Here is a 19,832-nt window from a genome sequence, read left to right as displayed (position 1 = left end):
TAATAATAATAATAAGTCCATATACTGTAAATATTTTTCACTGCAGACACTTTAACCTGTCACAGTAAGAAATTTAGAGGTGTTACTAATTTCATTATCAGGTTCTGTTTCAATAAGTGGCCCAAATGAGCCGTTTCAGTTCATAACAAACACAATATTTCACCTGTATGAAATGGGAGTCATGATTAATGTCATTAATTACACCTGTGCTTTTGCTACAGTGTCTACAGTGATAAAAAGGTGTATTTCTACAGTGGATCATTTCCAATACCACCATTTTTGTATATTAACCTTTTAATTAGACTCAATCTCAAGAGGTTGAGTAGATCAAATAAATACAAATACTTCCATGTGAATCTTTTAAATGTTTTTCGACCAATTCGATTTATTTTTCTTCCGTTTCTCTTCCATTCGATTGTAATAATTCAGTTATTTTTTTGATTCATTTTTAATGGAGCAGTCCCTTTAGCTGCATTTAAACATACAGTATATCATTTGCTACATAAATATAAAGCTGTTAATAATTAACTTTGGATAAAGGTGCTCACCACTTGTCAGAGCAGAATGACAGGTGATGCAGACCCGAGCCTCTTTCCTGTCCATGTACATGAGCCGGCACTTCAGACTGCAGCATGTCGCACAGAAGACCTTTAAGAGAGAAACACACACACACACACACACAAAGAAACATAATTTATACCACATTCCTACAAAGGGTCAAAACTGCAATACAAATCATGTTTTTCCCCACTGTGCAGATACTAAAAGAGTGAAGAATTGAAAATAAGTTGCAGCAAATGCAGCATTTTATGGATATTGATTTCCTGTACTTATCCGGAGCTTGCAGCTGACTACAGCGCACTTTATTTTCAATGGATTAGCAGCTCATTATACATCATTATCCACTAACAGGGCAGCGGATCCTTTTAATTTCGGAGCCTCACAGCATCATCATGAGCTGGCTTTTGTGGATCTACCAGTGTGGTGGATGCACTGAGGATCCCGCTGCGTCTATTGTTTGCGGCCCCAGTGCTGGTGTCAGTATTACTGCAGTGCCAGCTCCTCCCTGCTCCAGTGGCAGAGTGTTGTTTGTTTACCACCATGGGAAATTAAGTAGCAGTCCGGCAGTTTTCCAGTGCAGTGTCAGCGACCACGACTTGGCTTTAAAGCAGCGTGCCGACACCCCGCTGCACGTGTTGGTGGCCATAATGCTAAAAAGCTTCTTACACACAAACACACACAGAGGGTTTATCTACAAAGACAATAGGAACAGTGATGATGAAGTGATGGGATATTAACTTGCACTGTATTTCTTATCTGTTGTTCTTGCACACAAATCATAATTTTTGGCCCTCACACTTACCCATTATTTATCTTGTTTTGTCTTTAAAAAGGTGTCATTAGTACATTTTGTTAATTATGCTCTAAATGAACTACACTGAAAATTCGAACTAGCACTCCTCAACTGAAACACTGATGCCACTCCCTTTTCCCCCTCATTCTAACTAGTACAATATTAAACGGTTGCCAGAATGTGGTTTTTAATACATTTCAATGGCATTATTTAAGCAAAGTCTGAGTGTACCAAACTTTCTAAAAACCTGCCTTGACAAGCTGACTTCAGTTCCCAGAATGTCCTTAGTTACACCGCAAAGGAGAAGTGTGAACATGTTGAGAGTGACAGCAGGCATCACTCATAACATAACATCAAAGTAACAGATGTTATTATGTTAAATCTTCTGATCAATCGGTCTGTAAGGAGAGTACTGTAGGGGTAGAAGTTGCATCACAGCCTCTTTTTTTGATGGATTTCTACCTTAACGATTGTTTAACATTTGTTAGAATAGAGTTTCTGATTCTGAAAACCTAAACTAAACTTTACTGTTGATGTAGACTGTAGAAACTCATGATTATTAATGCGGTTATACTGGAAATGTTTCTCTGATGGCACAGTCTACTTTTTTTTAAAAACACTCTAAATTGACTTTACTAACTTGTCCCAGAAAAGCACGGCGGCACATTGCACTAATGACTGTCTTGTACTTATTTGTGTTCTTAGATTAGCCACTGACTTTTCCGCAGGCCCTGCAGTGGTGTCTCCTCTTGGTAAAGGTGAACTTGACATCACACTTCATACAAACAGGAGCTTGTGAGTCGGGCACCCACACAGGCGCGACCTCTCCGAGGGAGCTGGCAGGCTTCCTGCTCAAAGCACCTTGCTGACCCGCCTGGAGGTCATTGTCTGGGCTCTCTGAGGGCATCAGGGAAGGAGAGTGGACAACACTGTCTCCGTTCACCCCAGCTGCAGTCTGATCAGTCACACTGACCGTCGTTTCGGACGGCGTGCCTCTCCGACACTGGTTCTCAAGGTTCTTGTTCTTGCTAACGGCGGACGGGCCAAGCTGATTCTGTACTTGGCCCGACAGCGGCTGTGGGATCTGCAGCTTGAGGGCGACCGGCTGCTTTGGTCGCGCCCCTCCGTAGGGAACGCTGACCGGCTGCAGCCGATTGTTGTTGAGTTTTGGTTGAGTGCTACCTGACCCCACTGCTCCTCCATCACCGCTCTCCTGCTTGCTCTCCTCCATTTCTTTCTCCTCAGTTACAGAGTCCTCTTTGGAGGGGACAGGAGAGGGAGTAAATCCCCCCTCCTCCTCCTCGTACTCCTCCTCAGTCTCCTTAAGCATGGAATGGTTCCCACTCTCCTGCTCCAAACCATTAGGAAGGCTTATTATCCTAAGCAGCTGGTCTGTCTGTCCCTCTGGACCACATCTCGTCTCCTTCTCCTCCTCTCGCACCCCGTCAGGAGACACACCGTTCTCCTCCACCTCACAAACAGCCTGAACGTCTCTCCCTCCATTCAGCAGACTTTCTCCCTGCTCCTCCTTTGAGTTTGCAGGTTGTCTTTCTTGTAAAACAGCTGTACTAACACTTTCTTTGACACCTTCCCCGTTTTGTGTTACCGGTTCCACATTTGGATGAATCTTCTCAGACGGCGCTTCTTCCTGTCCTAATCCTACCTCAAAGGTAAAGTGAGTGTGACTGACGGCAGAGCCTCCTCCCCCTCCTGGTGCAGCTCTCTCCTCCTGATGAGGTTTAGCCTCCTGGTCAGAGGCGGTGGGCTGGTTGTCTGGAGAAGAATTTATCTCCTCGCTGAGCCCGTCGAGTTGTGGGCTGGCAGGGCAGCCGTTCTCCACAGCGCTACAGGCCGTCTCGGGCGGCGGCGAAAGGTTGTCTGTGCCCACCAGTTTGCCGATGTTCGGTTGGGGGAGCGGTGGGCTGTGGACGTCTGCCGGCCTCTCCTCGACCCAGGATGGAGTTTCCGTGCCGGGATTTCTTTTAGGGTCGGCCCCCGGGGTGGCGCTGGATGTGGAGTCGGGGAGGGTCTTGAAGGGCAGCGGACTCTCCCGGGGGCTGAGGTCTGCGTGGGCCAGGGCAGGGTTCAGAGAGAGCAGGTGGGCCGGCGGGGCCAGGATCTGGGTCCACTTGGCATCTGAGAGAATAGGGGTGTCCGTCTCATCTGGCGGAGAAAGAAAAGAGGAAAACTGAGAATTAGATGATAATTTGCAGATTTATTTTGTCTTGTTTTGTTATTTATTTTTCAGTATTCATTTATTGTAATATTTGGACTTGTATCGTGAATGTTAATAAAAAATTAAAAAATTAAAAAAGTATTAGACGGACATTTGTCTAAAAAACAGTCCTGAAACAACATCAGCTGATCCAATAGTGGCATTGTCCCTCTGTTTTTGAATAGCTTGCAGATTTCTTGTCACATTCATGACATGAAACACAAAAATAAGAGGAAACGGCGACCAGGAAAGCGATCATGAACCTTCAATAAAGAGACAGGAAGCCACAAATGAACTGCCACAGAGAACTAATACAAAGATGCACACTCCCGAGTGATCGAAAGAGCTAAAAATGGCAGGAACAAACCAGGGGACAAATTGAGAAATGAGGTTGGCATGGAATAGGAAATTAGTGTGTGGATGGACTGGGAAATTCTGAGAAAGTGGGCCAAACGTCTCCATCACCCCTGGGAGCCATCAGTCAGGCCGACATATGAACGCTGTGTAAAATGAGCAGAAGTTCTTATATTTATTCAAACTGGCTGTCTCACACGGTGTAGCCATGTCAGCAGCGACTGTGTAACCCCTCTCCGCCCTCCACTGGAATTCATGCTAAGCTATTTTACTATGTGCTGTACCAGGTTCAAGCTCACACAAACACAAGCACACACACACACACAAATGCACTAACACACCAACACACAACACACAGTTAATCTGCCAAGCTGGATCTCTGGCAGAGGACACACAGATAATCACTCACAGCCAAAATACACACTGAGCTCACAGCAACCATTAAAATACATTGTGTGTATGTGTGTGTGTTTGTGTGTGTTCGTGTTTGTGAATCAGCATTTTTCTGGGGTCATCGGCGATAAATCCAGAAAAAGAGCGGTTGTTGTTCCTCTGAAATAAAGCTGAGTGCTCATAATGGGGAGCTGGGAGTCTGTGCAGATGAACAGCTTCAGTTTACTTTTACAATTACCATAAATACAGCGGAACCACCGCTTCAGAAAGGCTCTAATACAATCTCCTTACTTGTTGTGAGCATTAAGTGTGGAAGAAAAAAAAGACAACGCTCTTGTCTTGCAGCAATTACACAGTCTCACACGAGCCAAGAGGGAAACAGATAATCCAATTAGTCCCTTGTTTTCCTGTCTGCCCAGTGCCCACCCTCAGTCACCACCTATAAATGTTACTCAGACTCATCGGGCGGTGGTTCACGTCGTCTGACACCTTGATGGTTTACTCATGGGTTACATAATGGAATCTTAACCGCAGCTCGTCTGGAGCTTCAATCCTGGGATCTGTCTCATCCCATCCTCCTTTTTGATGCACTGACTCACACTGCTCGTCCCCGTCTCCTCTCCACATTCATCACAGCGCCCGTCCTTCGCCCTGTAGCTCACCTTCGTTCTGCTCAAACTCGTCCAGCACCTTGTCCAGGTTGAAGGCCTCTGCCTGGAAGTAATTCTCCATGGGTCAGGAAGCTCCACCCTGCCGACGGCCGTGTGAACCTAGAAGCAGACGAAAAATGTGTCCTCAATAACAACTCCGCTCACATTTCCATACTGTATGCAGATGTGCCCTCGTGGCCTCAATCATATCTCCTTTTTTTCATATATTTCTCCTCTCTTCCACTTTAATATGACTTCTTTAAGCAGAAACATCCCCTCTTGACTATCTTTTGCTCTTATTTCTCATCTCCCGCTCAAGCTGTCCTCTCTTTTGTGACCATTCTGGTGTCACAGTGATAATAAAAAGGCAAGTAGAGCGATGATGGTCCAAAAAAAACTCAATGCAATAACAAAGTGCTTTATGTTCCTCTTATGCCAAGCATGCACAAAACCTCCCTTTACACAAAAAAATGAGATACTGTCGTCTCAGATTTTGCTGAGAGCAACACTTTAAAGATTATGTACCCACCTGTGTAATTCTTAGGATTATGTGGTTTACTAGTTCAGCCATATTCTGTGAGAACTGTGGTTTTCCTTTTCTTAGTTTCTCAAAGCAGATTCTTATAATATTTAACTATAAAGTAAAGGACGTCATTTTGTGTACTATTCAGTTTTAGCGTTTGATGTATTTTTGATTGTGTTTTTATACTCTCTGTTTTTGACGTTGGAGATTTAGCCATCAGGACTACGATAATCTCTCTATTCACTGAGCAAATATTAAATCCAAATGTAGCTGTATGCGATGGGTTTAAGCATGATTTTAGTTTGCCTTGACAGTAGATAGTTTCTCATATTCTCTTTGTGCTTACACGGACAGGTGTTGGACTTGGCTGCCTCTGACTTAACATGAAACTACGACTACTAAGAGTTATAATAATTATGCAATAATTTGCTAATTCTTATCACAGGAGCTTCACACGCTGTTCACGCTTTAAGTAATCTAGGCAAGGCAAATTTACTTGCAGAGCACATTTCAACAACAAGGCAATTGAAAGTGCTTTACATAAAACATAAAATGCATCAAGACAGGATATAAATTTGGAGTCTTTAGCCTTGATTTAAAAGAACTGAGTGGACCTGCAGTCATCTGGGAGTTTGTTCCATGTGAAGCATAAAAACTAAAAATTCCAGGTAAAAATCACCTTCGTCATGAGGACAGTTTTGAATAACTTTACTTTAATTGTCGATCATTTCTGTAGAACAACATGCGTACATTTAAACCACGAAATATCTCTCCTCCCTCCGTCAGTGCTCACCTGCACAGAGGTCCTCCTCAGCAGTCCCAGGCGGTGTTTTTTCTCTCAGCAGGTTTCCCTCTCCGTTCTCACTTCACCCAGTCTGGCAAGCGCCCAGCGCCCACACCTAGACGGGGAGGGGAAACACCATTCAGTAAAGAGCTGCTTTCAACCTGTGAAGTGATGAAGCATGTTGTTGTTTTGACTGCTGGTTTTACTACTAGATGATACGATGAGCAAAAACACGGAACTCCCAACATGATTAGATACAAAATATGAAGATTATAGGAGAGTAAAAGTTGGACTTATTATCTCAAAGTGATCTTTTTTTCTGGACACACTGATGGTTGTTAGTTTTGAAGGCTGAAATGTTCGTCTCTATTGTAAGTCCAACTTCCAATCAATCAATCAGACTTTATTTGTAAAGCACTTTTTAGACATAGTAGTGTAACATAAATCAAATATAAATAAAATAAAAACGGGAAGTGAGGAAACGCTATCATAACTCTCATGAATCTGCAATGAGGAAATACCAGAGGTCGGATCAAAAAGTGAAAAATCAAAACACCCAAATAAAATAAAAGATAATAAAAGATTAATAAAATATAATAAATGAAAAGTCGCTAAAATAAATGGGTAAAATTAGAAATTTAAGTCATGGCTGTTTCTTTCTTTTATTTATTTATTTATTTTTAATCTACCTTTAAAACACGAGGTGAGATCATCCAAAATCAAACTAATCTTTGTGTAATCTTGATATTTTCAAGAATATGAATCACAGTTCAAATAAAAACATGTAACAATTCGACATCGACGTTCCCACGCGGCAGGCTGACGATGAATCAGAACATTTTAGATCAGTCTGAGACGCTTCAGCTGCTGATGAAACAGCCCAGCTTCTGTCTTACGTGTGCTCGGCAGCGCGCGTCGTACATTATCGTACACGGCGAGCCATTAGCCGTCCGAGGTCGACGAGGCAATCAAGAGTCATGAATGGAAAACAGCTAAAGCCTGAATTACTGCACAGTAAACCTGCCCAGGCTGTCCTTGCTGATGAGGAGACCTTGGAGCGGGGATGTGACATGACGTACGTGTGTGTGTGTGTGTGTGAGTGTGAATGTGAATGTGAGTGTGTGTGTGTGTGGAGATGCTGCGAGTGAGTAACAGCCAGGCTGAACTTCAGGGTCATTCTCATAAGGACGAGAGCGACCGAGGGATTACACCAGAGACCAAATATTCCGCAGAGCAAAAGGCCTTGGAGAAAAAGGAGCAGAGTCAACACATTTTCCGCTTAGTTTAAGATGCAAGCCGGGGCGGGATGTCAGCACAAAGCACAGAGAGACGACGACAACGACGACACGAGGACAGGGGGGGGGGGACAGCACCGGAGGAGGGAAGAAGCTACACATGTACAGCGCATCACGGGGTCGGAGCCACATCGGGAGCACGTCTGAAGGAGAGCTCTGCTATTTAAATAAGGAAAAGAAGAAGCACTGACAATTCAAAAAATCCACAAAATTAATAATCCAGCAGTGAGAGAGGAACAAAGCAACAAAGCTTTAATTAGAGCACATAACAAACCTTTAGGCAAGCACAGTCCAGATGGGATATGATGAGTCAGTTTAAGCACAACTCACGCTGAGCCGTCTCTTCACTCAGTAAAACAAATAACGCTTTAATAAGAATTTCATACGATGGCCCTTTTTTTCTCAGCTGTGTAGGTGCAGGTAATAACACTGATTCAACCTAAAACTAACTCATTAAACCTCTGTGTGCATGTGTTTGTGTGCAGACATCCAACAAAACACGTCAGTCGATCTCAGTTTAAAGAAGTAATTGTATTAGTTTCACAAATTTGGTGAAATCTTAAAGAAATACACTTTATCTTGCTATTTAATTCAGATTTATAAAAAGAAAGAAGAAATAAGATGTTTGAGGCTAACCACTTGAGTTGCCGAACATTAAAACACTATTCAATGACACCAGTCTGATAATAACATGTATTTTTAGCTAAATGAGTCAGATAATGATACTTTATGATATGAATTAAGTCCTATAATTAGCGCTGGGTATCATGTGAAATGTAGCAATACTTGGTGGCACTATATTGTACCTGACTTTTGGTATAGACAACAAAATTTCTGAACTGTTTCTCCTCTTTATTTCTCTTTATTTGACAAAAGCCAAAGTAATAATATTCAAATATTGTCAAGATTTTAATTAAATGAGGAACAACGTGATCAAACATTTGATGCCAGCTTTCTGTATTTGACCGTTTTGGTCCAGTTGACCAAAGTAGTAGTATTGGCTCAACTCATAATAATCACAGCATTGACCTTTAACCCTTACACATATTGTTCAGGGTCAAATTTGGCTAATTTTAAACACCTTACCTAATGTCAACTACAGTTTACAAAAATGGAAATAAAACCTTGTGGTACATGCAAATGTACAAATATTACTTCAAATTCTTCATATTCTATTTAAAATGTTATCTAATCATAAAATAGTGATTGTGAATGTCCTTTTCCCCCCATAAATAAACAGAATACACTCAGTTTGCTCTCTGACAGCTTCATTAATTACTAACCAAACATTTATTAATGACTGATGGGGAATTTATGAATATGAATGGATGTAGAGACTAATTATGAATCAGAATATGAACTGTATGTGAGGGTTAATGAGTTTTATTTTTAGGTGTTTTAATACTTTATTAGATTACACAGATCGTAACCATGCAGGAATTTAAGCCAGGTATGTGTGCATTTAGATTTGAACAATAACAACAGTAACACCCTTGTTTTTCTTGTACCACTGAAAACTGAACGCAGGCATTTTAAAAAAATCTGCTGGCAACAAAGTGCTCGAGATGATCCAGTTTGGATAAATAGTAAATTAGCTTCACATCAGCTGACCCCGTCACAGACTGGGAGAAACATCCAAACACCAAAGTTGAACCTTTTCATGACGAACAACACCGACCTCAGTTCAGGTTTCACTCTATATTCAACAAGACTTCTTAAATCCTGTCACCCCCAATGTGTGAGCCTGAAGAGGACATAGTGCACACATAAACACAAACACAAACGCACACATACACAACACACACACACACACACACACACACACACACACCTACATGAGGACAGGAGCCAGTCCCTGATTAAGATTTAATTACTCTGCAGAGGAGCTGAATAATGCATCTTTAGTCAAAGTGCGTGAAGGAGTCGTATTTTTAGACGTGTAAACTTAGGAAGACGCTTTAAAAGAGACATATGTGCATGAGAGAGAGAGAGAGAGAGTCAGCCTAACCCTAACCCTCAGCTGTGGAGAGAAAAATAATCCTACAGCGACCTCGACAATCTTCAGAAAATGTGTAAAAACAAGCTACTCCTGACTCTCTCACCTTCAACTAATGAGTCATCAAAAACTGCTGGAGGAGCAAACAATTACACGTGGAGTGAAGTAGAACAAGAAAATGAAAGGTACGACACACCTACAGTATAATCCACACACACACACACACACACCCGTGTTTTTATTACCGCTGCCTCTCCCTCGGACGGTACGGGTCGGGTGTGTACAGCTTGTGTCTCTCTAACTATCCTGTTAGCGTTCAGGAGAAACTGAACCTTCCTCGCTCCCATTGGTTCATAAAGTTTGATGATCTGATGTATCTGCAGCACGACTCTGTCGGACTTCCACCTGAACATGAGCCAGAATACATGAAATCACCTGTGTGGCCGTGCTGCTGGGCCTTTAACACTAAATGACTCACTATAAAAAATGCACTAAAGCTGCGTCTCGGCCTGTCACCATGACTACTTTTATTGGACGATATACTGGCCCCAGAATTGCAATAAATTATATTATTGTCATTTTAAGACCAAAATCTCATACTTGCCTATTTGGGAGGTGCCAGAAGAGTTGGTCAGGAGCCATTTTTAAATGTTGGGGCGAGAAAAAAAAAAAGAAGGGGATTTTATGAGTTAAATAGTTCAAATTATCGGCTGATATTGACCTATCACAGGTATATCCGTAAGTCCGAAAGTTATGTAGAAAGCATTTTATCTATAGTTGATCCATTTCCTTAAATCAACTTTAATACGATGCAAAAGAAAATGTGTGTTTGTGTGAATATTCTGTACATGTAACAGTATCGGCCAGCTCCCTAATATCAGTATCGGCCCCTAAAACCCAGTAAAATCCAGTCGGGCCCTAGTTCATATAAACATGAGTTCTTTTCTGTCTTAAAAAAAGAAACAAACACAGATTTACGACCACTGCAGCAGCAAAACTCAGGAGAGACTCAGCAGCCGGACGTTTCTCCACTCTTAGTTTAGTACAATGAGAATTTCTTTTAAAATTACTTTAAATCATGGCTTTTAGTCAGGCCTATTCATTTTAGATTGATATTTTTTATCATTTAAATTTTTTCTCATCTTTTAAAAAAGGTCAATAATATTCAATCAATCAATCAATCTTTATCTATATGGCACCAAATCCCAATAAAAGTCATCTCAAGGCACTTTACACATAGAGCAGGTCTATACCGGACTTTTTAATTTAAATATTTTGTTTTCTTGTGTATGGAAGTGCATAATAAAAATGACAAAGGGAAACAGTCCACCTTAAGTGAGCCTGGCCACGCTAGGTTAACCCCCTCTCTCTACACACCTCTCTCTGCATGTAAACACAATGGGCGACATCGAGGTCAGCAAAAATGATCAAGGTCATGTCCACGTATTGTACGATAAGTCGATAATGTAATTATGGTAACAGACGTCGCTGCATCAAACAAAACTGACAAATACTCCCATTTATTAGAAATTTAACTATTTTACAGACTAATGTTTAAAAGTCTAAAGCAGCAAAATAGAGAAAAGAGTCCATTTGTTATGTTTATTATGTGTGTTGGAGCTATTTGTTTTTCTTGCTAGATTTAATAATTAAATGTTAATTTATGTATTTTTTTGTTGCTGTTTGTTTTGAAGAATGTAGCATAATTAGTGTGATTATAATATTAGTATTATTTTAGTTAATGTGAGTACTGGTTAGTGACTTATTTTGAAGGTACTGGGCAGCTTGGGGCAGGTAAAGGACCAGCAGGCATGTTTCCCTCTATGTAAGATTCATTCCTTAGGTGAGTTTATTTGTTCTTATTCATATATATATAAAAAAAAATGTCAAGTTAAGGACAAGTAGCCACTACAATGTCTTCATTTGAACTTGTAACCATGAAAAGTTTATTTTTAGCGGTGATGTTTGGTTGGTCCAGACTGAAATGTCTCAACAACTAATCAGACAGACTGCCAGGAAATTTTTATACAGATGTTTGGATCCCCTTAACATGAACTGTACGAGCCTCGGTGATCCCTCAGCTTGTCCTCCAGTGACATCTCTACATCCAAATTTGGGATTGTCCAATAATCTGGACACCAGCCCGAGAGCTGCAACACCAACAACATTACCATCGGGCTCAGCTGTGCTTCATGATAGCATGCTATCACGAGGGCTGAGTAGCGTTTAAAAAACTACGATACCAGTACCAATCCAAGTACCCTTAAAGTGATACTGATACTTCATTTGATACCCATCATGTGAATAGAAGCATTAAATTGCATAAAATGTCACCACTCCTCCATATCTAAATTTTTACACAAATGCATTTTTAAAGTTTTCAAATTATTAATACTCGTGTCCGCTCTGATCGGTGGCAAAGGGCCAATCACACGTCGTCGCATTAAATCGAAGAACGCTTGTGTTGATTGGCTGTGAGCAGTTCCAAATAAAAAGTAAAATTTTGTAGCCTTGTAGCTCTGGGTGCTAAAAGGATCGACTGCAGGTATCGTTTGATGGGGGGCGTTGTTTCGGTTGTTATATGTTAGCATTTAGCTCAAAACTCTGCTATGCATGTTTGGTGCAGTTATTATCAAAGTTGTAATTAATTTTATAAACTAACTGGACTGGAATATTTAAAAACTCTCTATTAATCATTTCTATTATCAATTAATCAGCAAATCACTTTCTCAATCGACACATTTTTAAATGAAGAATGAAAAAAAATAGTAAAAAGAAAAAATGCATTTACATTTACTCAGGGTTCAAGTTGATGACCAAAACTGAAGACACTCAGCTTACATTGCTATAAAAAAACAGTTTGGTAACTATGAATTCATAAATTACTTAAACAATTAACTGTTAATCAATCAATTATTTTCTCTGGATCAACAAATAAAATAATCAATTAACTGTTTCGGCTCCATCGACACAGTTTGTTGAACTTTAAAGACTGATTTCATCAAAGTCGCCACTGAGAGAATAAATAGGGAAATCTCACCCGTTTACTTATACTCATCATTTCATTTTCTGATTATCTACACTTTTCTGTGCTAATAAAATAAATGTTTCTATATCTATAAGGATGATCTGTAACATTCAAATTGAGAAAGAAAAACAGAAACTTTGAACTCGGTTGACCTCCGCTCACTCCAGTCGTCATGCTCCAGCCTGCAGTCAGTGTAAACCAGACATGTTAATAATGAAATGGCCTAACGGACTACTAACACGATGAACCACGCCTGACCGGGCGGCCTGACATGCCGGCGAAATTAAACAAGACAAGGACATAAACAGCGAGGAGGCTCGGACTCACTAAGGCACTTCATTAAAGTCCCTGCTGTCAGAACGAGACCGCTTCCTGTTGTTGTTTCCTGTGTGGAGCTGCGTTCACTTCCTCAGCAGTCAGGTGGAAATCCCTCAATCATCGGGATTATTTGACATTTCTTTTGGCTGTTATCCATATTTATCTACAATATTTTAGATTTAGCTTCATTTTGAATGTTTTTAAAATGATTTCTTCTTTTCTTTCTTTATTATAAACAAATCTGGATTTAAAATACATAAATGAACTGAAATGAAACTCATGACTAAAACAAACTTCACTGGATTATTATTATCATCATCTTCTTTATTACTGCTTGCAACATTTCCACCACTGAACTTTCCCAGGGTCAAAATTTGGTTCCTCTTTCTGTGTTTTCACTGAAAGACTCAGCGTCTGAATGAGGCTGTAGGGAGGGTTAAACCCCCCTGAAACGTCCCTGTCCGTATTTTTTTATTTGCATATTTCAACACAGCAACTTTTACAGCTCAGTATTGTTCGACTGTTTACCAAGACGTACAGCTCAGGGTAGAAAATGATCCGTCTTATATCAGTTACAGGCTGCTTTGCCGTAGAAATGTTTTTTTTTAATATAACTTGTTTGCAGCTGTATATCCTCTAATTGTTTCAAGTCTAACATCACTACTGACACTGCTTAGTTTGGTTTTGGTCCACACTAACAACGATAACTATGACGACAATGATGTGAGCGTCCACACTTACGAAGCTGTGTCGGCAGCTAACGAAAATTGATTATTGACGAGCTGTTGCTGCTGTACTTTGTACAAAGAAAGAAAAACCAGATGGGTTCACAGGCGGGTGCTGATTCAGTGTGTTGCAACCCACATGTTGTAAAAGCGCCTCAGTTCGTGGTGAGAGAGGAGCAAAGCTGCATTCAAATAAATTAAGTCATCAGTCAGTTTTCAAAATTAAATTGATATTTACAGGTTTGAAGGTTTACTGTAAAAGGAAGAGTCTTTTAAGCTCAGAAAGTTACATTTGTACTGTAATGCAGCCTTTAAAAGCAGGGAAAGACAACACTTATTCCATATGACGATATAACGATATTCAAAAACTGAGACGATAGCTATAAAATATCACGATATCGATATAATATGGATTTATTGCCCAGCCCTATCGTTCACCACTGTCATTGTCATTATAGTTGCTGTGTGGACTCCACCATCCACTGTAGTTAAGTAACCCTAACCCAAGAACGATATTTAAAACTATATATTTATAGTTATCGTTATAGTTCTGGTTCTTGGTGTGGGCGGGCCTTAACTGAAACTTTCCCTTATATGCCTCATAGTTTCAGGTGTTAATTAAGCGAACAATAAGAATCCTCAAGCACAGCTGACATTCATTCGCTGAAATGAGAAATCTACGACACGTTTATTGAGTTAAAACTATTTGTTAAATCCCTCGGGGAACACGGGGAACTACGAGCAAACGGCACAGAAAACATTAAGCGTAGTTTACGAAAATGTTCTAGACGAGACTCATTATGTTCTCCTGAGTATAGTTGGGGTTTTTTCTCCATGTGAACATTTTGACTTCACAGCAAGAAAATCAAACAGGTGTAATTAAAACTATTAGAAATGCTTCCATGCAAATCTAAAAGCATTATGTCCAGGATCATGGTCTTAGTGGTCCATGCTGGTTTACTGGCACGGCTTACAAAAGGGCCTCACAAAGCCACTTTTAAATGAATTACACCTGTGCTTTTCGTTGCCATAACAACTCTAAAACACCCATTATGAAAAACACTTATCTGGGGCAAGTATATTTAAAGCTGTTTTACAATCTAAACTCTGAGGTTGACTTTCTTCTTCAAATTAAGAATAAATGCCTTCCTTAAGCGTTCAGACTTTCTGGTCTCGGCTCCTCAAGTATTAATGAGAACTCCAGAGGCGTCCGAACCCCGTTACGAGTCACCAGCTCATGTCTGGGAGGGTGGAGACCAAACGCTTTCCGAAGAGGGAGAAAGATGTTTTGGAAATATATGATGATGATGATATAAACCACAACATGGCTCAAGTCATCCACAGCCTTCCTCAACGTGTTTAATTGACCTTGCAGTAATTCTTCCTGTTTCACATAAAAAAACTAAATATATTTGGAAAGAATTATTACAATGGCTTATTAAGTGTCCCAGTGTCTCCGAAAGCTTTCCTGCCTCAAAATTTAAAAGGAAGATTTTCAATTTTGTAGATAAATACATGTATTTTATGCTCTGAAAAAACTATTTAAAATCAATTTTGTTCATTAACAAACACTACATATAAATGACTAAATTATCTAAACCAGCATTTGATCACATCTAACAGTCTTTATAAATGCATAATACATAATAAAATTCATAATAACAGTCGCCATAAACTGACCCAGGTGAAGATCATGTGATAGATTTGATAACTCAGTCAAAAAAGCAAGTAAGTGTACATTTAACCAACACTACATATAAATAACAACAATAACTATGATTACTACATGCATTTTTGGAGCATTGAACCACATTGAACAGTCTTTATCAGCATATGTAAACTAGCTCCAGTATCATAACACGTGAAGACCATGTGATGTGTTTGTCAAAAAGCTAGTAAGTGTCCTTTGAGTTGACTAGGAATGAGCTTCCATACTCAAAACACTACATAACTTTGAAAATCCACACTACTTTAAACATATATAGTATTTCTATGTACTACACTAAAATAGCCTTCAGACAACACACTGTTATAATTTGGATAAATGCGTCTTATCATAAGCTCATTTTACTCGCAGGCTTCAAAAAGATATTGAAGCATATGTAAGATTGAAGGATGAGGAGGAAGCTTTCAGAGGATTAATCATGACAAGCTGTGCATTAAAGCATGATGAATGGTGTGATGCAGCGCTGACGCATAACCTCAAGAGGGCCGCTATTGGCTGAGTTGATACATAAGGGAGGATATTTGGGCAGACATCACTGTGCGCTCCTCGTTTCACAACACTCGGGTGTCACTGGAGTCAGCAAGTGAGCATCATGCTGAAAATTGCACCTTTATGCAACATGTTTTGGATCTAGTTTTTCTAAAAATACTTTAATAGTATAATTCAAATCATTTTTGACTTGTAAATTAAGATTATTCTTAATTCTTTTTTCTTAAATGTATGCATATTGGTCCTGAATTTTCTACACCAATTACACTATTACAACAAACATTATTAGAAACTTGTCTTGGTGAAGTTACTAGTGCAGGACAAACAGGATAATATGCAGCACAGCCTCAAAATAATAATAATAAAACCATCATATAAGTAAAGCATAATCCAGCACATAAAGTACTATAATTATAAAGGATGAGTTCAAAGCTAATAGCTAACTACTTAAAGCTTCATTCATGGATAGTTTGGGATTAAAAGTACCCCTCTTAAATATTTCTTTAAAGAAATCAGAGCTCTGGATCAGGTTTCCCTCCTCCTCTGCTATAAACTTCCACGGGCTGCAGGCTCACATCCTGATAAACAGCGCTCCAAGATCCATACTAGACACCGCTGTGCTCCAGACGCCGTCTACTCAGGGTGAACACAGGAAACCTCAAATAATCACTTCCTCCCTTTAAGAATGGACTGACATCACTTTCTAACAACATGATCGCATGACTGAATGACACACAATTACGTAACGTATCAACGCCCTGACTGGGAGCGCACTGGGAGCCGTTTTACCTCCACAAGCAAGTTTAATTTCTGTCATTGCCTGCAGGCGCTGCTTGAGATTAAAAGAAATAAAAGCAAAAAAAAAAAACTCATAAAAGAATAACAAGCCACAGGTTTATATCCTCCCCAGAGGTCACACTTCCTCCAAAAAAAATTTAAAGAGATAATCTCTTTGATGACATGTTGAAATAGTGAAACCGTTGAAGGTTTGTAGAAGAAAGTTATAAAAAAAATGTAAGAGACAGTAGCTGTCCTCTTGTTACAAAGAGCTGCTCTGCTTCACAGCAAGTGTCAAAAGCTATTATGAGCTTCCTTTCTCCCTCATGTTTTGATCTACATTTAACTACCACAAGACAAAAAAACAGCAAAAAAAAAAAAGGAGACAGGCTGCTGGGCTGCCATCAGGGAGAGACTTGTAATACTTTCTGAAAGCATACAGTAACCTACATCTGGGAAGTCTGCGCGCACACACGAGAGCCTGTTGGATCAGTCTACTCAATCAACCCCCCTGGGATTTAATACCACTTGAAGATGCACTGGGATATCATCTTCTCACGGCTGTAGTTAAAAAAACCCTCATCGAATGTCCTCATGTATGTATTTCACATCCAACATGTGATAATCAGAGCGATGAGGCTGAGGGGCAGATGCCAAACAGGACCAGACATGACAATTATGGGTATTCACAGCTTAAACCGTGCCTGTAATGTGAATGTTACACTGATTTGTGTCTGTGTGTTGGAGGGGTGGAGGGGGGGCACACTTTGATATTATCTGATCTGGCTTTCTCTTCATGACAAATTCAATTTCTCTCACTGGTGATGACTATTCAAGGTGGCACTGGGGATGGGATGGGCCCCACTTCTTTAAAAATACATCTTCCAGAGCTTCAACTGAGGCCCAGCAAAGCAACAACAAAAAAAGGAAGAAAAAAAAACACTAATAAAATGATGAGGTAGATAGATGACCATTAGCTTGGATTATGCAACCCTGTGGCTGTGCCTGCTGCCTACAGGCCAAACACAGCCTCAGATGGTAAATATTATTCACAGGTAGACTGGGTAAACATATGGGGAACTGCTCTGTGTTATTAAAGCAGGAGGTGACTTAAACCTTAAACCTTAAACCTGCAGCAAAAAAACCCTGCACAGTTGAGATTTGTTTGCACTAAAAACTTGTGTACAGTTGTGTTAGCTAAAGAGTTGCTAGCTGAAATTTAACGCTTAAATAAGGCCACAAGTAAGTTTGAACAAAATAATAAGTGGCTTGAACAATATGGTGAGAATGTGTGATTTTTAGAGGGCGAATAATAACCGTGAAGAAGCAGCAGGCTGCAGGCTGCAGCAGTGGGATGAGGTAGCTGGTTTATTAGCCTCAATGGTTAAAGCGGGTGTTATGTCGAAGTCTGTTACTCCCTCGACTAATGTTCCCCTCCTTTTAATAAAATGTGTTTCTATTTGGAGTTAGGTTATGGTTAGCTGGTTGGGGGTTGAGGTTAAGGTTAAGTACCCCCCCTCCCCAGAAGACGACTGGTGTTGGGGTTATACTGGAGAAGAAGGAACACATTTTGACAGGGGAACATTCTTCGACATAACACCGGTAGCCGTGAGCCGAGTGACCGTCACTGTGAGAGAGGGAACATGTATCGACAGGGGGACAGAATTCCACATAACACCGGCAGTCGTGCGCCGAGTGACCGTTACTGAGAGTCGGTTGGCTTCCACAGGCTAACGACCAGTTTTAAACGGTTTTGAGACGCTATTTTAAAAAATGCAGTCATCTTTATTATTATTCAAACCAATTCCCTCAACGTGTTTTTAACCTTCCTCCCTCCCTTACTTACTGCTGTTACTGCTGCTGCTGGCTATGCTTCAGTGTTTAGCTACAGCTCGTATTATATATATAACAAGGCTGTGTTAACGTGTTGTGTAATTTAATTGACGACCACCTTCAAACAAACCCTAAAATACCGTAACACCTACACACACACACGCACACATACACACACATCTGACTTCGTGGGTCAATGGCGGTGAAACGTTAGTAAGAGCCACAACAGACCTGTGAAATGTCATAAAAACAGAGTCAGTTACTCACCGGAGGAATCCTCATCTTTACGCGCGGCCCCGCGGAGCCCCTCCGTCAGTGTCCGTCATACTCTAATCTCCTTTGGGTGCTATTATTGAGTGTATGTATATATATTTATCCCCGTGTGGTGTTAGGACCCCCTCCACTCTGCTGCCTGACTCAAACAGCGCAGCTCGGAAAGTACAGCTCGTAGTCAGGCTTGTCGTAGTTGGGCGACAACAGCACTCATGGATCCCTCCCCCTCCTCCTCCTCCTCCCCTGATGGTTCAATACTGGGAAAGATGAGGAGGAGCGTCAAGCTACCAGGAGGACAAGCATGTGACGTCCGGTTATGTGTTTCAACGCAAACCTTTACTGATGAATAAAGAGCATTAAAATACTTAAACATATCCTCTACAGACATGTTTTCAGATGTGTATAAAATACTCTACTTTGAATAATAAAGTATGTCTGATGTGGTTTTTCTTAACAACAACAACAAAAGTGAAATTATCTCATTAAAATCTCCTCTTTCTCCCTCAATAAAAGTTTAAAAATCTAGTTTTATTTGTTGATGGTTCATTTGTGCAGACTTTGATTTTATGGCATTGTATGACTACTGCAAACATTAGTGGTAATGGTAATGATTTATCTTGGTTCTTATTAACTATTTACAAATAGAATACACATAGAAATAAGAGAATAAATAAGGCATTCAATCAAAAGGAAAACAAAAACATAATAAAATCATTTTTTATTTAACATTTCACTCAGTAACACTATCTTAACTGGAATGTTTTCAGAAGTTTCACTCTTAATCATAATTGTTATAAACTCACTCAAAATCAGTCAGTAGCTGGTTGAAGTCACTGTTCAGAAAAATGTACTTTAACCAGATTTGTATAAACAGATATGGGACTTTTGAGAAAACATTAGGGGCTGCAAAAGCCCAAAAGCCACCGCTATCTCCGCCCCTGTGGCTGATGTGGTTTTTCTGCCAAAAAAAGTTAAATCATCTCATTAAATCCATAAAGTTGCATCTTCTCCTTCTCCCTCATTAAACATTTCAAAATATATAAATATGCAAATGTATTTCACTTAGTTTAACTGCTGGGGACAATGTGTTTATTCACTG

General features: G+C 40.1%; 1 protein-coding gene across 1 annotated transcript in view; it reads right to left on the bottom strand.

Annotated features, from left to right (window-relative positions):
* Nucleotides 1-18,863, bottom strand: part of zfyve9a (zinc finger, FYVE domain containing 9a) — a 33,265-nt gene extending 14,402 nt beyond the window's left edge. The window contains exons 1-5 of the mRNA XM_053330172.1: nucleotides 18,728-18,863; nucleotides 6,283-6,388; nucleotides 4,979-5,086; nucleotides 2,073-3,517; nucleotides 549-648 (exon numbers count right to left, since the gene is read on the bottom strand). Of these exons, the coding sequence (XP_053186147.1) occupies nucleotides 549-648; nucleotides 2,073-3,517; nucleotides 4,979-5,048 (1,615 nt within the window). The 5' untranslated portion in view covers nucleotides 5,049-5,086; nucleotides 6,283-6,388; nucleotides 18,728-18,863. The remainder of the gene's footprint in view (nucleotides 1-548; nucleotides 649-2,072; nucleotides 3,518-4,978; nucleotides 5,087-6,282; nucleotides 6,389-18,727) is intronic.
* Between the last annotated feature and the right edge of the window lie 969 nt (nucleotides 18,864-19,832).

This window comes from Scomber japonicus, chromosome 12 (assembly GCF_027409825.1).
Source record: "Scomber japonicus isolate fScoJap1 chromosome 12, fScoJap1.pri, whole genome shotgun sequence".
NCBI classification, from domain to species: domain Eukaryota; kingdom Metazoa; phylum Chordata; class Actinopteri; order Scombriformes; family Scombridae; genus Scomber; species Scomber japonicus.
Note: the sequence above shows the minus strand (reverse complement) of the source record. Positions and strands in the feature narration are given on the sequence as shown.